The sequence below is a fragment of the Chlorocebus sabaeus genome, chromosome 17 (genome assembly GCF_047675955.1).
Source record: "Chlorocebus sabaeus isolate Y175 chromosome 17, mChlSab1.0.hap1, whole genome shotgun sequence".
NCBI lineage: Eukaryota > Metazoa > Chordata > Mammalia > Primates > Cercopithecidae > Chlorocebus > Chlorocebus sabaeus.
The window spans coordinates 25,455,642-25,468,083 of NC_132920.1; the positions used below are offsets into that span (position 1 = coordinate 25,455,642).

The 12,442-nt window shown below is 35.9% G+C and overlaps 1 protein-coding gene across 5 annotated transcripts in view; it reads left to right on the plus strand.

Annotated features, from left to right (window-relative positions):
- The window catches only part of CARMIL1 (capping protein regulator and myosin 1 linker 1), a 342,321-nt gene that overhangs the window by 245,880 nt on the left and 83,999 nt on the right, over nucleotides 1-12,442 (plus strand). For all 5 annotated transcript variants that reach the window (XM_073005696.1, XM_007973527.3, XM_073005695.1 and 2 more), the window contains exon 24: nucleotides 3,874-3,972. In XM_073005696.1, coding sequence (XP_072861797.1) covers nucleotides 3,874-3,972 — 99 coding nt within the window. The remainder of the gene's footprint in view (nucleotides 1-3,873; nucleotides 3,973-12,442) is intronic.

Genomic DNA, 12,442 nt, shown 5'->3' on the forward strand with positions numbered 1-12,442 from the left:
GAAAGAGACAAAACAAGCATCAGAACGAGACTTATATGTGATACCAGTTTTGGAATTATCAGAGCCTTTAAATAACCATGATTAACTTGTTAAGGGCTTTAGTGGAAAAGCAGACAGCATACAAAAACAGATGGGTAATGTAAGCAGGAGATAAAAGCTCTTAAGGAAAAAAAATTAAAAGGAAATGCTAAGATAAAAAACCTATAACAAAAATGAAGAATGCCTTTGATGAGGTTATTGGTAGACTGGACATGGCTGAGGGAAGAATCATTGATCTCTAAGATTCTTCAATAGAAACTTCCCAAACTGAATTGAAAAAAAAAAAAAAAAAAAAAAAAAAAGAAAAGAAAACAACAGACTATCCCAGCACTGTGGGATAATTATAGAAGATGAAACTTGCAGCTAATGGGAATACCAGAAGGAAAGTAAAGAGAGAAAGGAACAGAAGAAATATCTGAAGTAATAATGGCTGATAATTTTCTGAAATTCACGACAGACACTAAACCACAAATCCAGAAAGCTCAGAGACCACCAAGCAGGATAAATACCAAGAAAGCACACATAGGTATAGCAAATTCAAAATGTGGATAACCAACGACAAAGAGATAATCTTTAGAGAATGTAGACTAAAAAAACACCTGTGTATTGAGAAACCAGGATAAGAATTACTCTTTTCGTCAGAAACCATGTAAGTAAGAAGAGAGTGGAGTGAAATATTTAAAGTGTTGACGCAAAAAACCCCTAGCAGCCTAGAATTCTGTATCTAGGAAAATTATCCTTCAAAAGTAATGGAGAAATAAAGACTTTCTAGGATAAACAGAAACTGAGGGAATATAGCACTAGTAGATCTATCTTGCAAGAAATATTAAAAGTTCTTCATGGAGAAGGAAAATGATACAGATTAGAAATTGGATCTGCATAAAGAAAGGAAGAGCATCAGAGGGAATAAAATAAGGTAATATATTTTTCTTATTATGAATTGATATAATAGATGACTGTTTTTTAGAGTAGTAATAACCACAATGGACTGGGTGAATGTGGTATAAAGGATGGAAAAGGAACTGACAATCTTACGTTATAAGGTACCTACACTACTCATGAATCAATATAGCATTATTTAAAAGTAGACTTGGATTATTTATAAATGCATATTGCAAACACTGAGACAAACACTAAAAACTTTTTTAAAAGGAGTGTAATTGATAAACTAGGAGAGAAGAGAAATGTAACCATACAAAATGCTTAAAGAAACAAAACAAATGTAATAAATAGAAAACAGTTACAAACATGGTAGATATGAATCCTACTATATTAACACATAATTGACAGGCCAGAAAATTGAAAATAGGTACAGAAAATAGACATTCAGGACAAAGTATGCAGATACGTTAACTGTAACATTTGTACTTTGTTAATAAAAAAATAGGTGACTTTAAAGCTTGTATTTATTGGTTTCTCTTCTCTCCCCTCCCCTCTTCTTCCCTCTCGTTCTCCTGTTCTTCTCCCCTCCTTCACCTCTCATTTCCTTTTCTTCTCCTCTCCTCTTCTGTTCTTTTTTTTTCTGAGACAAGGTCTCACTCTGTTGCCCAGGCCAGAGTACAGTGGCGCAGTCATAGCTCACTGTAGCCTTAAATTCCTGAGCTCAAGTGATCCTGCCACTTCAGCCTCCTGAGTAGCTAGAACTACAGGAGTAAGCCATAATGCCTGGCTAGTTTTTTAATTTTTTGTAGAGATGAGATCTTGCTACATTGCCCATGCTGGTCTCCAACTCCTGGGCTCAAGTGATCCTCCTGCCTCAGCCTCCCAAAGTGTTAGGATTCAAGCGTGAGCCACCACGCCCAGCCTATTGGTTTTTCTTGTAAAACTTGCTGTGTTCTTATATATTTGTTTTTATTTTAACAGGTAGATTTTTGTCTTCTGGAAAAGAAATGACTATTTAGTTTTACTCTACTGAAGAAAAAATTACTGTGATTCAATACTCAATCTTAAACACACACACACACACACACACACACACACACACACACACACACACACAAGATTCCTTTACTAAAATACAGATTTTTTTGTTTCGTTTTTGCTTCTTGCTCTGTTTTCAGCAGTGGGACCAGCGATGTCTAACTAGCTCTAGGTTATCTCCCAGCTTGCTCTCAACTGTCCAGGGGAGCCCAGTAAACATGATAATGACCCCTTTGGTCCTTCAGGAGGTGGATTTTCTGTCCTCAGTCTGAAATGGTACATGCAAGCAAAGTTTACCCTATTAATCTAAGATGCAAATAATTTTGGTGGTGGTGTATACAGACCTGATATTAAAGTCACTTGAAAATTGTTACTGTTTCTTCCTTTTGAACTGGTTTTTAGAAGCAAGCTTTAGAGTATTACTTTAAAAAAAAATTCCTTCCTGGCTTAAGTCTATAAAGCACCACTGGTGCATCTGGGGAAATGTCTGGAAGGCATGAGCCAGCCTTGGATGTACTGCCTGTGTGTGAGATGAGCCTTCTGAAAAAGCAAACTTTCTCAGACCCAGCCACAGCCAGTGCTGCAGTGAGGCCAAATGTATAAGAATTAATAAAGCAAAAGGACCGGAAGCTGGATGGTGGTGTGTGCCTGTCATACATTTCAAGCAAGAATCTTTCCAGCAAAATATTTTGCATTGATAGTCATGTCACCTTGGAAAGAGATGACTTCTTGGGAAGCAGCAAGAGAAAGTAATGTAATATACTGTCAAGGCATTAATGTGTCACTTTAATGATGTTTCATTTCAGGTATCTTTTCGTTTTTATAATTTCTTCATTTATGTTTAATGGAAAGTTACATTTTGTTCTGCTTTATATTTTCAAGGGATGATCGTAATTATAGTCTGTATTTTAATAGTTTCTAATTGATATTAAGTAGTAGTCATTTTAGCATATGGAAAATAAAAATTAAAATGTAAAAATACTTAGAGCTTCGCAGTTATTAGAAGTTCTTCACCAGGGAACTGCTGTGACAAATTAAAAGCCAAATGGTTAAGTGATGTTACTAAAAACAAACAAAAAGAGCAAATTTAAAAAAATAGATGACAAAATTTACCAACCTCAGATTATTCCTTTAAAAACATCTTTATAGTACCTATCATTCTTAATAGTTAACCTTGTATTTTTGTTAAATATGTATTTATTACATATTGTTCTTCTTGAATGCTTATTTTAATCTAGTTATTTGTACCTTTGAATTTTTCATAGTAGATAATCTATGTATAAAAATACAGAAATCCATTTTTTATTTGCTATAATTTTAATAATTCAGTCCTGTTTTTGAGAAAATATGAAAATTTGATGGGTTAATGAAATTAGTATATGTCTTTGAGTTGTACCAGACTGGATCCTTCAAATGTATTAGCGATTCTGTCTCTTTTTACGTTAAAATAAAGAATTTTCTAAGTGCTGATACATTCTACAGCTGGAATAAGGCTATAAGAGATTCAGAGAGCACTACCCTTATTCCTTGGGGATATTTATTTAACTTCTGAACTGTTGGGTAGTTAAAAATTCATGTGAGAGAAGGATTGAGGTTGTGTGCTGAAAGTGATGAAAAGTCGCGAAGTGGGGTCTCTGACCCTGCAGGCAATTAAAAAGCTGCTTATCTTTTTTAACTACCGAGTTACACAAAAATTACTCCAATTACCTGCAAGTTGAATCTCTAACTAATACCACCAGTACTCACAATGAAAGCCAGTTTCTCCATCCCGTGTGTTTTGTGGGGTCAAGGCACTGGCAGGATGTATGTATTAGCGCTTTGCTTTTTAAGTTCAGCAACTGACTCTTTCACTTGTACTTTATTCTCTGCTGGGTTGAAATGTATTCTTGAGGGATACCTGTGCTTTATTTCCAGATAGAAAACTACCTGCTACGAAATCACGAGACTAGAAAATACCTTCAAGAGCAGGCCTACCGCCTGCAGCAGGGTATTGTCACCAGCACCACCCAGCAGGTAAGCGAGCCAGTGCTTGTGACTTCTCCTTCTGTTCTTAACTGACCCTCTGAGAGCAAAAGACTTCTAGCGTTTGAATCATTTCCAACGGGTCAATAAGAACTAGTTTTTGAAAATGACAACAAATCTAAGTAGAGTTTTAGGGAAGATACTGAAGGAGGAAAAGGTAGGCTAATTCTAATGCTAAATATGCACTTTTAATTATCAATCAACAATTGCCAGTAAGATAGGTTTCTATACAAATATTAGGAACTTTTGGTTATAATAGATAACAAAATCTGAAAGTGATCAAATTTGCTACTTTGGAGACATTCTGTTCCTTTCTCTTTATTCCTTCACACTTCCATGGGTAGAATACAGATTCTCAGATTTTATGTTGACAATGTCAGGTTCATTAAAAAAAGAAAAAAAAAATTCCAAGATTCTTTCGAAGAAAAGTATGATGAATGTTAATTAACACATGCTGAAGAGAAACTGAGGTGTTTTTCTCTTATACTGCATTCCTCTTCGCTCTACCCAGCTTTACCAAGGAAACGGAATTATAATAATTAAAAAAAATGTGAAATATTTCTTTTCAAAAAATTAACCAAAACCAAAAATCACAAGCTATTTGAGGAAAGCAATTTATGTGTCAAAGAGCAAGATGAACAAAGGAATTGAGCTCAGATAATGCAGAGTACAGCAGAGAGCTTTTAAAAAAATTGTCATTGTAAGTTCATTGGGACTACAGAGAATGATATGTCCATAAAATAAGAATAGGCTGCTATGAACAGGAGTAGTCAGAGAATAAGAACAGTGCTTAACAATTAAAATTATGATACTCTGGTACAGAATTAAATAAACTGATAGGACCAAACTAAGCTGGTCCTCTGGAAGAAAAAGTAGAGCAAATCTTTATAGCTTATAATAAAAAAAAGACAAAGATTAAAAATAGGAAAGCAAAGTAAGTGAAGTGGTTAATTGACTTAGAATAATCAATAGCCTTCTAATGGAGCTTCAAAATTGTTATAAAAATGAGAGATATTAGAGAACAGAAAATAATAGAAAACCATTTCATATGAGTCGTGGAATTGATATAGCCCACTAGAATTGATCAGAATGAGTGGGCAAAGGGATCCACACCTAAATATATCTTGGTGGAATCTCAGAACACCTAGAATAAAGAAAAAAAAATCTTAAAGAGTTCCAGGCCGGATGCTGTGACTCACGCCTGTAATCTCAACACTTGGGAGGTCGAGACAGGTGGATCACTTGAGGTCAGGAGTTTCAGACCAGCCTGGTCAACATGGTGAAACCCTGTCTCTATTGAACGTACAAAAGAAAAAGTAGCCAGGCGTAGTGGCACAGACCTGTACTCCCAGCTACTTGGGAGGCTGAAGCAGGAGAATCACTTGAACCTGGGAGGCAGAGGTTGCAGTGGGCCAAGTGCGTGTGAGACTCTGACTCAAAAAAAAAAAAAAGTTCCAGAAGGAGTAAATGGGCTATCTTACAAGGGAACTAGAATCATTTCTTAGCATCAATCCCAATTAGTATATGTAAACGAAGTAATGTCTTCTTAGTTTGGAAATGGATTTATTCTGGACCAAGAATCGTATACCTAGCTGTTTTCAGACATGAACTCAGAAAATCTATTCCCTTTGTATTCCATATATGAAAAAAAGTTACTTGAATAAATTCTCAAACAGGAAAGTATGCAATATGAGGTATAAATAGGATATGATAGCAGATATGAAATCATAGAAGTTTTACAAGCTGAAAGAAAGTTTTTAAAAATCGCTGCTTTGGGAAAATCTACTTTGAGCTACGGGGTTAAGGGACATGGGATTGGCATGTCTTTCTCTGGGGCAGCCATAATCACAACTTTATAACTACATTTTAGAGGGTTTAAAATTTTAATATTAGACAAGCATTTCTCTGATGGCCAGTGATGATGAGCATTTTTTCATGTGTCTGTTGGCTATATGAATGTCCTCTTTTGAGAAATGTCTATTCATGTCCTTTGCCCACTTTTTGATGGGGTTGTTTGTTTTTTTCTTGTAAATTTGTTTGAGTTCTTTGTAGGTTCTGGATATTAGCCCTTTGTCTGACGAGTAGATTGCAAAAATTTTCTCCCATTCTGTAGGTTGCCTGTACACTCTGATGGTATTTTCTTGTGCTGTGCAGAAGTTCTTTAGTTTAATTAGATCCCATTTGTCAATTTTGGCTTTTGTTGCTGTTGCTTTTGGTGTTTTAGACATGAAGTCCTTGCCCATGCCTATGTCCTGAATGGTATTACCTAGGTTTTCTTCTAGGGTTTTTATAGTATTAGGTCTAACATTTAAGTCTCTAATCCATCTGAATGGCAATCTTAATTATTGCTACATAACAGATTGTAAATGTTGAAAATCACAATAATGTAAAGGTAATGAAAGATACTAAAATTAGAAGTTTAAGAGGGAGAAAGTTGAATGGTATTGTAAGTATGCTAAATGTTTAGTTTTTATTTCATGGAATTAACTGCTGTTTTCTATAATTCATAAATCAAAAACATAAAAATAAGTATCCTATTTAAATTTAAAATGGAAGCCACCAGAGGAATTAAAGGAACAGAGGCTTTAGAGAAATTAGAAGCTTAGAAGAAATTAGAGAAATTAGAAATTTAGAGGCTTTAGAAAAAAAAAAAAGAATTTTTCTCTGCAAATTGAAAATAATTGACTAGTAGGGAAATTTTTGTCATTTTAGACCATGTTGAATGACTCACATTATTTTCTTACCTTGTTAAAAATGTTATTTAATTTTTTTGTTGCTGCTTCTTAACAGAGAATGAAAGAAAGATGTCCATCATAAAAATGTCATGTATAATATTCCAATTAGGTAAAATATGGATGACTATATAGATAGGCATAGAGACATGTGAAAGGGTGTTCGTCACAATATTAATGATGGTTATTTTAGGTGATATGAAAGGTGTATTTTATTCTCTTACACTTCTCAGTATGGTTTGAATGTTTTACAGTAAATATGCATTGTTTAAGCAAGAAAAAGTAAGCCAATATGTGTTGAGAAGAAAAGTTGTACTGGTGAAGTAGCAGGACTTTTGATAAAGAAAGCCATCATTTTGACCTTACCAGTCCGTTAAAAATCTAATTTATTTTCCTGCAAAGAACTAATACTAGCCTAGTATTTTATGGTTTACTATTATTAACAGGTTTTTGTGTTTAATATGAAAAGCAATGATAGTTACATTGAAACTTTGTCTTGTGTTCCTTTATGAGCTACAATAATGAAGACTTCTCACTCTGTCACCCAGGCTGGAGTGCAGTGGCGCAACCTCGGCTCACTGCCAACCCCTGCTTCCCGGGTTCAAGCAATTCTTCTCCCTCAGCTTCCTGAGTAGCTGGGATTACAGGCGCCTACCACCATGCCCGGCTAATTTTTGTATTTTTAGTAGAGACAGGGTTTCACCATGTTGCCCAGGCTGGTCTCGAACTCCTCTCCTCAAGTGATCCACCCACCATGGCCTCCCAAAGTGCTGGGATTAGAGGTGTGAGCTACCGTGCCCCGCCCAAGACTTCTTTTCTTTTCTTTCTTTTTTTTTCCTTTTTCTTTGAGACGGAGTTTCGCTCTTGTCGCTCAGGCTGGAGTGCAATGGCACGATCCTGGCTCACTGCAACCTACGCCTCCAGGTTCAAGCGATTCTCCTGCCTCAGCATTTCTTTTCTTAATATAATATCTTTCCAACTTTTTCCCCCTAATTCAGAGCAGATTTTGCCCGTCCAAAAGAAATTACAGCAGCACCCTTTAATGCTTATTCTTAAAAGTACATTTCATCAATTGAGAGAAAATTGTACACAAGAGCAGTTGGTGGATGTTTAATTCTGCATAGATGGCATTATTCTGAATTATCTGAGTCACTATGTAGTAGGTATATTGCCACCTTTACACTTTGGGAATTTCTTAGGACATTATGATTAGCAGTTTTTAGACTTTAATCATTTTAGTCACTTCAGGAGAGATTTACCTTGAAGATTCCAAAAACCTGAACATAGAAAGGATAGACCCTCTGTGACTAATGCCCCTGCCAACTTAATAGCCATCATTCTCAGTCATCATTCTCAGGTGACATCAAAGGCATTAAAGAATGTTTTAATGAAATATTGAAGTCTCATAACTGCTTGTATTTGTTTTTGTCTGGTGACTTTGATTAGGAAATATTTTTGTAAGACTCAACATTCTACCTTTGTTTTTGATACCTTCTTTTCCAGATGATAAAGCCTCTTAATTAGGACTCAGCAAACTTTTTCTGTAAAAAGCCATATAGTAAATATTTTACTAGTTTTGGAGCCCATAGGATCTCTGTCGCAGCTACTCAACTCTGCTGTGGTACGGTGAAAGCCACCACAGACAATATGTAAATGAATGAATGTTACAATAAAACCGTAGTTATAAAAACAGGCCCAGAATTGCCTGTCACTCACCACGCTCTTCTATTTAGCCTTCTCACCGAGAAAGAAAGAGAGAGAGAGAGAAAGAAAGAGGGAAAGAAGGAGAGAAAGAAAGAGGAGGCGGGGGAGGGGGCTTTACTGCTTACAGCTATTTGCTTGGTATATTCCCTTTCCTCTTTCATGTGCACATCTTTACATTTGCAGTCCTAACTTTGTTAAACACTCACTTTGCAACCTTTTGAAAAATGGCCTCTGTCCCTCTTTATCTACTGAAATAGCTCTTTCATTGGTTTCTTTGTCACAAAGTGCCAGGGCCTTTTCTCCTTCTTCGTCTCTTGATAAAAGGAGGCAGAATATTGTGGTTAAGAATCTGGGCTCTCAAGTCAGATGACCCCAGACGTAAATCCAGGCTCTGCTATTCCCTATCTGTACGAACTTAAGTTAGTCACTTACTAACCTCTTTAAGCCTCAGTTTTTTCATCTGTTTATTGGGGATGATGATAGTACCCATCTATGAAGGTGCTGTAAAGAGTAACTGAGATAATGCTTGAAAAGTATTTGGCTTCTTACCAGTAAACATTAATGGGTTTTTTTGGCTGTTATTTTTATTATTACAGTTACCATCATTATTATGGACCATCTCATCTTTCTTAAAACTCAATTCTTAGTTCATTGGACAATGTGCCATTCTGAATGTTCTGCCACTCTTGTGTCTTACCTTCTGCTTTCTACACAACTCTTTCTCTTTTCATATCCCCAATGCAGGATCTTTTTTCAAAGCTTTGTATTTAGTGTTCTTTTCCTTTGGCTGTTTACTTCTGTTTTAACTCTCTCATCTGTAGATGACTCCTGGATCTAACCATTCAGTCCCTGTTTCTTTCCAGAGAGCCCTATCTTGCGACTTATTTTTTTCAGCATCTCCACTCCTTTGGCATTCTGAGATACCAGTCATTAAGACCAAACTCATCCTTTTGAACTCTTGATTTTGCCGTTTCACTCAGGAACATCATCATTCACTGAGAGTTGAACCTTTGGAGTCATCTTGAACTCTTCGTTTGCTTTCCCCATCCATTACCCATTATATACTGTCCAGTGGCTGCAAAAGATACTTCTTTTGTTTTTATTTATACTACCAGCCCTCTTGCTAAGGTCTTTTTACTAACTACCTTCTACGTCTTTTTTTTTTTTTTTTTTTTTAACAAGAAGTGCAAGAACTAGTTTTTTCATCTTCCGTGTCTCTTCCTGCTTTCCACAGCCCATGCCCTTTGTATCAGGGAAGCTGAGCCACCATGAATGTTTTTATGGTAAGGGATTTCTAGAGCTCACAATTGTGGGGGAGAGCTGGGGAAGTGGCACTCTGTGCCTTGGACACCATGTTCAACCTCTTAGCCTGCACTGGAGTGCTATAATATCCTACCTTAACCCATTATTCCAATCTGATCTCCCACTATAAGGTGCCTCTGTTCCTAACCAGGAGATAGGAGTCATAGTGTCTGGATGTACCACTGCTTGGGTTCATTCTTTTGCTTAACAATCCCTTCTGTTTTCTCAATCTGTACAAATCTTTCAGGACTCAGCTTAAAAAAAAAAAAAAAGTTATTTTTAACCTCACCTAGGTGTGATTCCTCCTTTGGCTAAAACTTTTTAAAAGCTTATATCATTCATTTATCATTGAATAAACAGTTGTAAAGGTCTATGATATGGCAGGCACTATCTTAAGAAATAGGAATTCAGCAGTGAAGAAAATAAAATGTTCATGTCCTTGTGGATATTATATTATGTAACACTTTGTGTCTTACGTTACTGTTAATTGTGAATATTTCTTCCCAATTCTAGGTTTTTAAGTTGCTGATGGCAAGGGGTAATGTTTTTCAACACTGTATCTCCTCTATGCCAGGTGTTCAGTTTATTTCTATTGAATGGAATAAAGAAACAGATGTGGAGAGTGATAAAATTTTCTATGAATAAGCTGTTTGCTGGAAGTAAGATATCAGTTGTATCAACTTGTGAGCAACAACAGATGACATTTATTGCTAATAGTTGTAATTCTTACACGTGGGTTCAATAGCCCAGTATATTTGAAAAAGCCTAGGTAGTCACCAGCAAGTATGATATGAGTTAATGGTGTGACATAGTTGCCAAAGAAACCAATTTGACTTGTACTGTATTAACGAAGGTAACTTTCTACAGTAAGGAAGCTCAGCTCTGTGCTTACCAGTCCACTCTTATGTTACAATCCATTTCACTGAGGAGGGCATACTTCATGAGGTTCTAGGTGGAAGACAGAATGCAGAAGTGACTTACAGGAAAGGAGGTCAAGGACTGCAGAACTGTGTCAGTGTAGGCATGGGAAAAGGAGCTGGGAATGTTAAACCTGAAGAAAAGAACGCTAAGGAAGAAAAGATGGGTGTATTTAAATATGTGCAAGACTGTCACTGGAAGAGATCATATGATTGTGCAGGGTGTTCACAAGGGGAAGATATGGGAACTGCAGGATGGATGTAAGAAGACAGATTGAGACTCAAAACCATGTCTGGGAATGACAGGGTACATTTTCTTGGAAGGAATTGAACTTCGTAAACTATGGCAGTCAACAACTTTTCTGTGTAGCTTTAGAGAAACTGAACACTATAGGGTTAGGGTGAAGTAGAGAGGTTAAACTAAACAGCCCTAACACAACCGTCTTCTATGAGGTCTTCTAATGGAGTAACCCAAGAGATTATAGCCTTTCAGATTGCATCTCGTTTATTTTTCATATTTATGTACTTGAGAGATGAATTAGGAAGCAATAAACCCCTTGATTTACTTTTTTCAAAATTTTCAATTTGTACTCTGTGTAATCATTGTATGTCATCTTAAATAGTTTACCTTTTCTGAGCTTTGAGCTCTTTCATGGTAAAGGATCTACATGTGTTCTGTTGAGCTATGCTCAGAAGAATCTTGGAGACGTGAGATTTTTATGTCTCCTTTGAATTGAAGAACTTAATTTTGATTTTTCTTTTGGATGACATTTTAAAATGTTCTACTTAAAGACCGTTTTTGTTAAGTTCCTGTAAACCCTCTCTCTTTGGTGAATGCTTAAGGGCATACATTTCAAGCATCTCTTTGGTCTCTCTTGGCGATTAAAGATATCAGCTTTATAGTGCCTCATCCACATGCCTCTCAAATTAGCCTATTGCGGCCCCAAATGTATATCAATTTCTTTCTTAGTCTGTGGCTTATTTGTCTCTTGAAATTGGGCATTCATTCTTTGTAAAATATGAATTATTGATGACCCTTTTTGCTTCAGGAAGCACAGATCAATACAATAGAAGAGTTATGATTTCTATCAATTAAGATTTTTAAAAACTTATAGTTAGCTCTATTCAGGGCATTGTGTAAATGCAGAAAGATATGATTTCTGCCTACAATCATAGGCAGGAATCATAACTTTCTTATCTTAAATTTTAGGGATTTTAGGCAGAGAATTTGATATGAGAAGCAATATTCATATAACTTCTTTTTCCTATGGGGATCTCAAGATACTAACTTATGTAACCTCAATATATTTTACAGCAATAGGAGCTGTTTTTATTATACATGAACTTTGGCATTACTGGCCCTTTATCAGTAATAGGTGCTTTGAGTGGTGTTATTTTACTGAATTGTCTTCATAACACACTAGTAAAGAAGGTGTGGTAGATATTATGAACCTGACTTTACAAAGAAAAAGGCAAGAGAGATGGCAGTGCTGCAGCAAGTAAACATGGGCTTTGTAATTAGACTTGAAGTCTTCAGAATAGTGTGTAAAAGTCTCTTATCATTTTGAAATTTATGGAGGAAGAAGGGCAGACTTTAGCTTCCTATAGTTATGATATCAAATAATTCAAAATAGAGAAGTGCGAATTTAACTAAAAAAAGAATATTGTTTGTCTCCTCTGCCAAATGAATTATCAGATGGAAGGGGACTCTTGACATGTAAGGTCTTTGAAGCATGAATAATTTTTTTAAGAACATGAAATAAATAGACAACCGGCAGCTCTGACGAAAATATTGGAGACATTTTT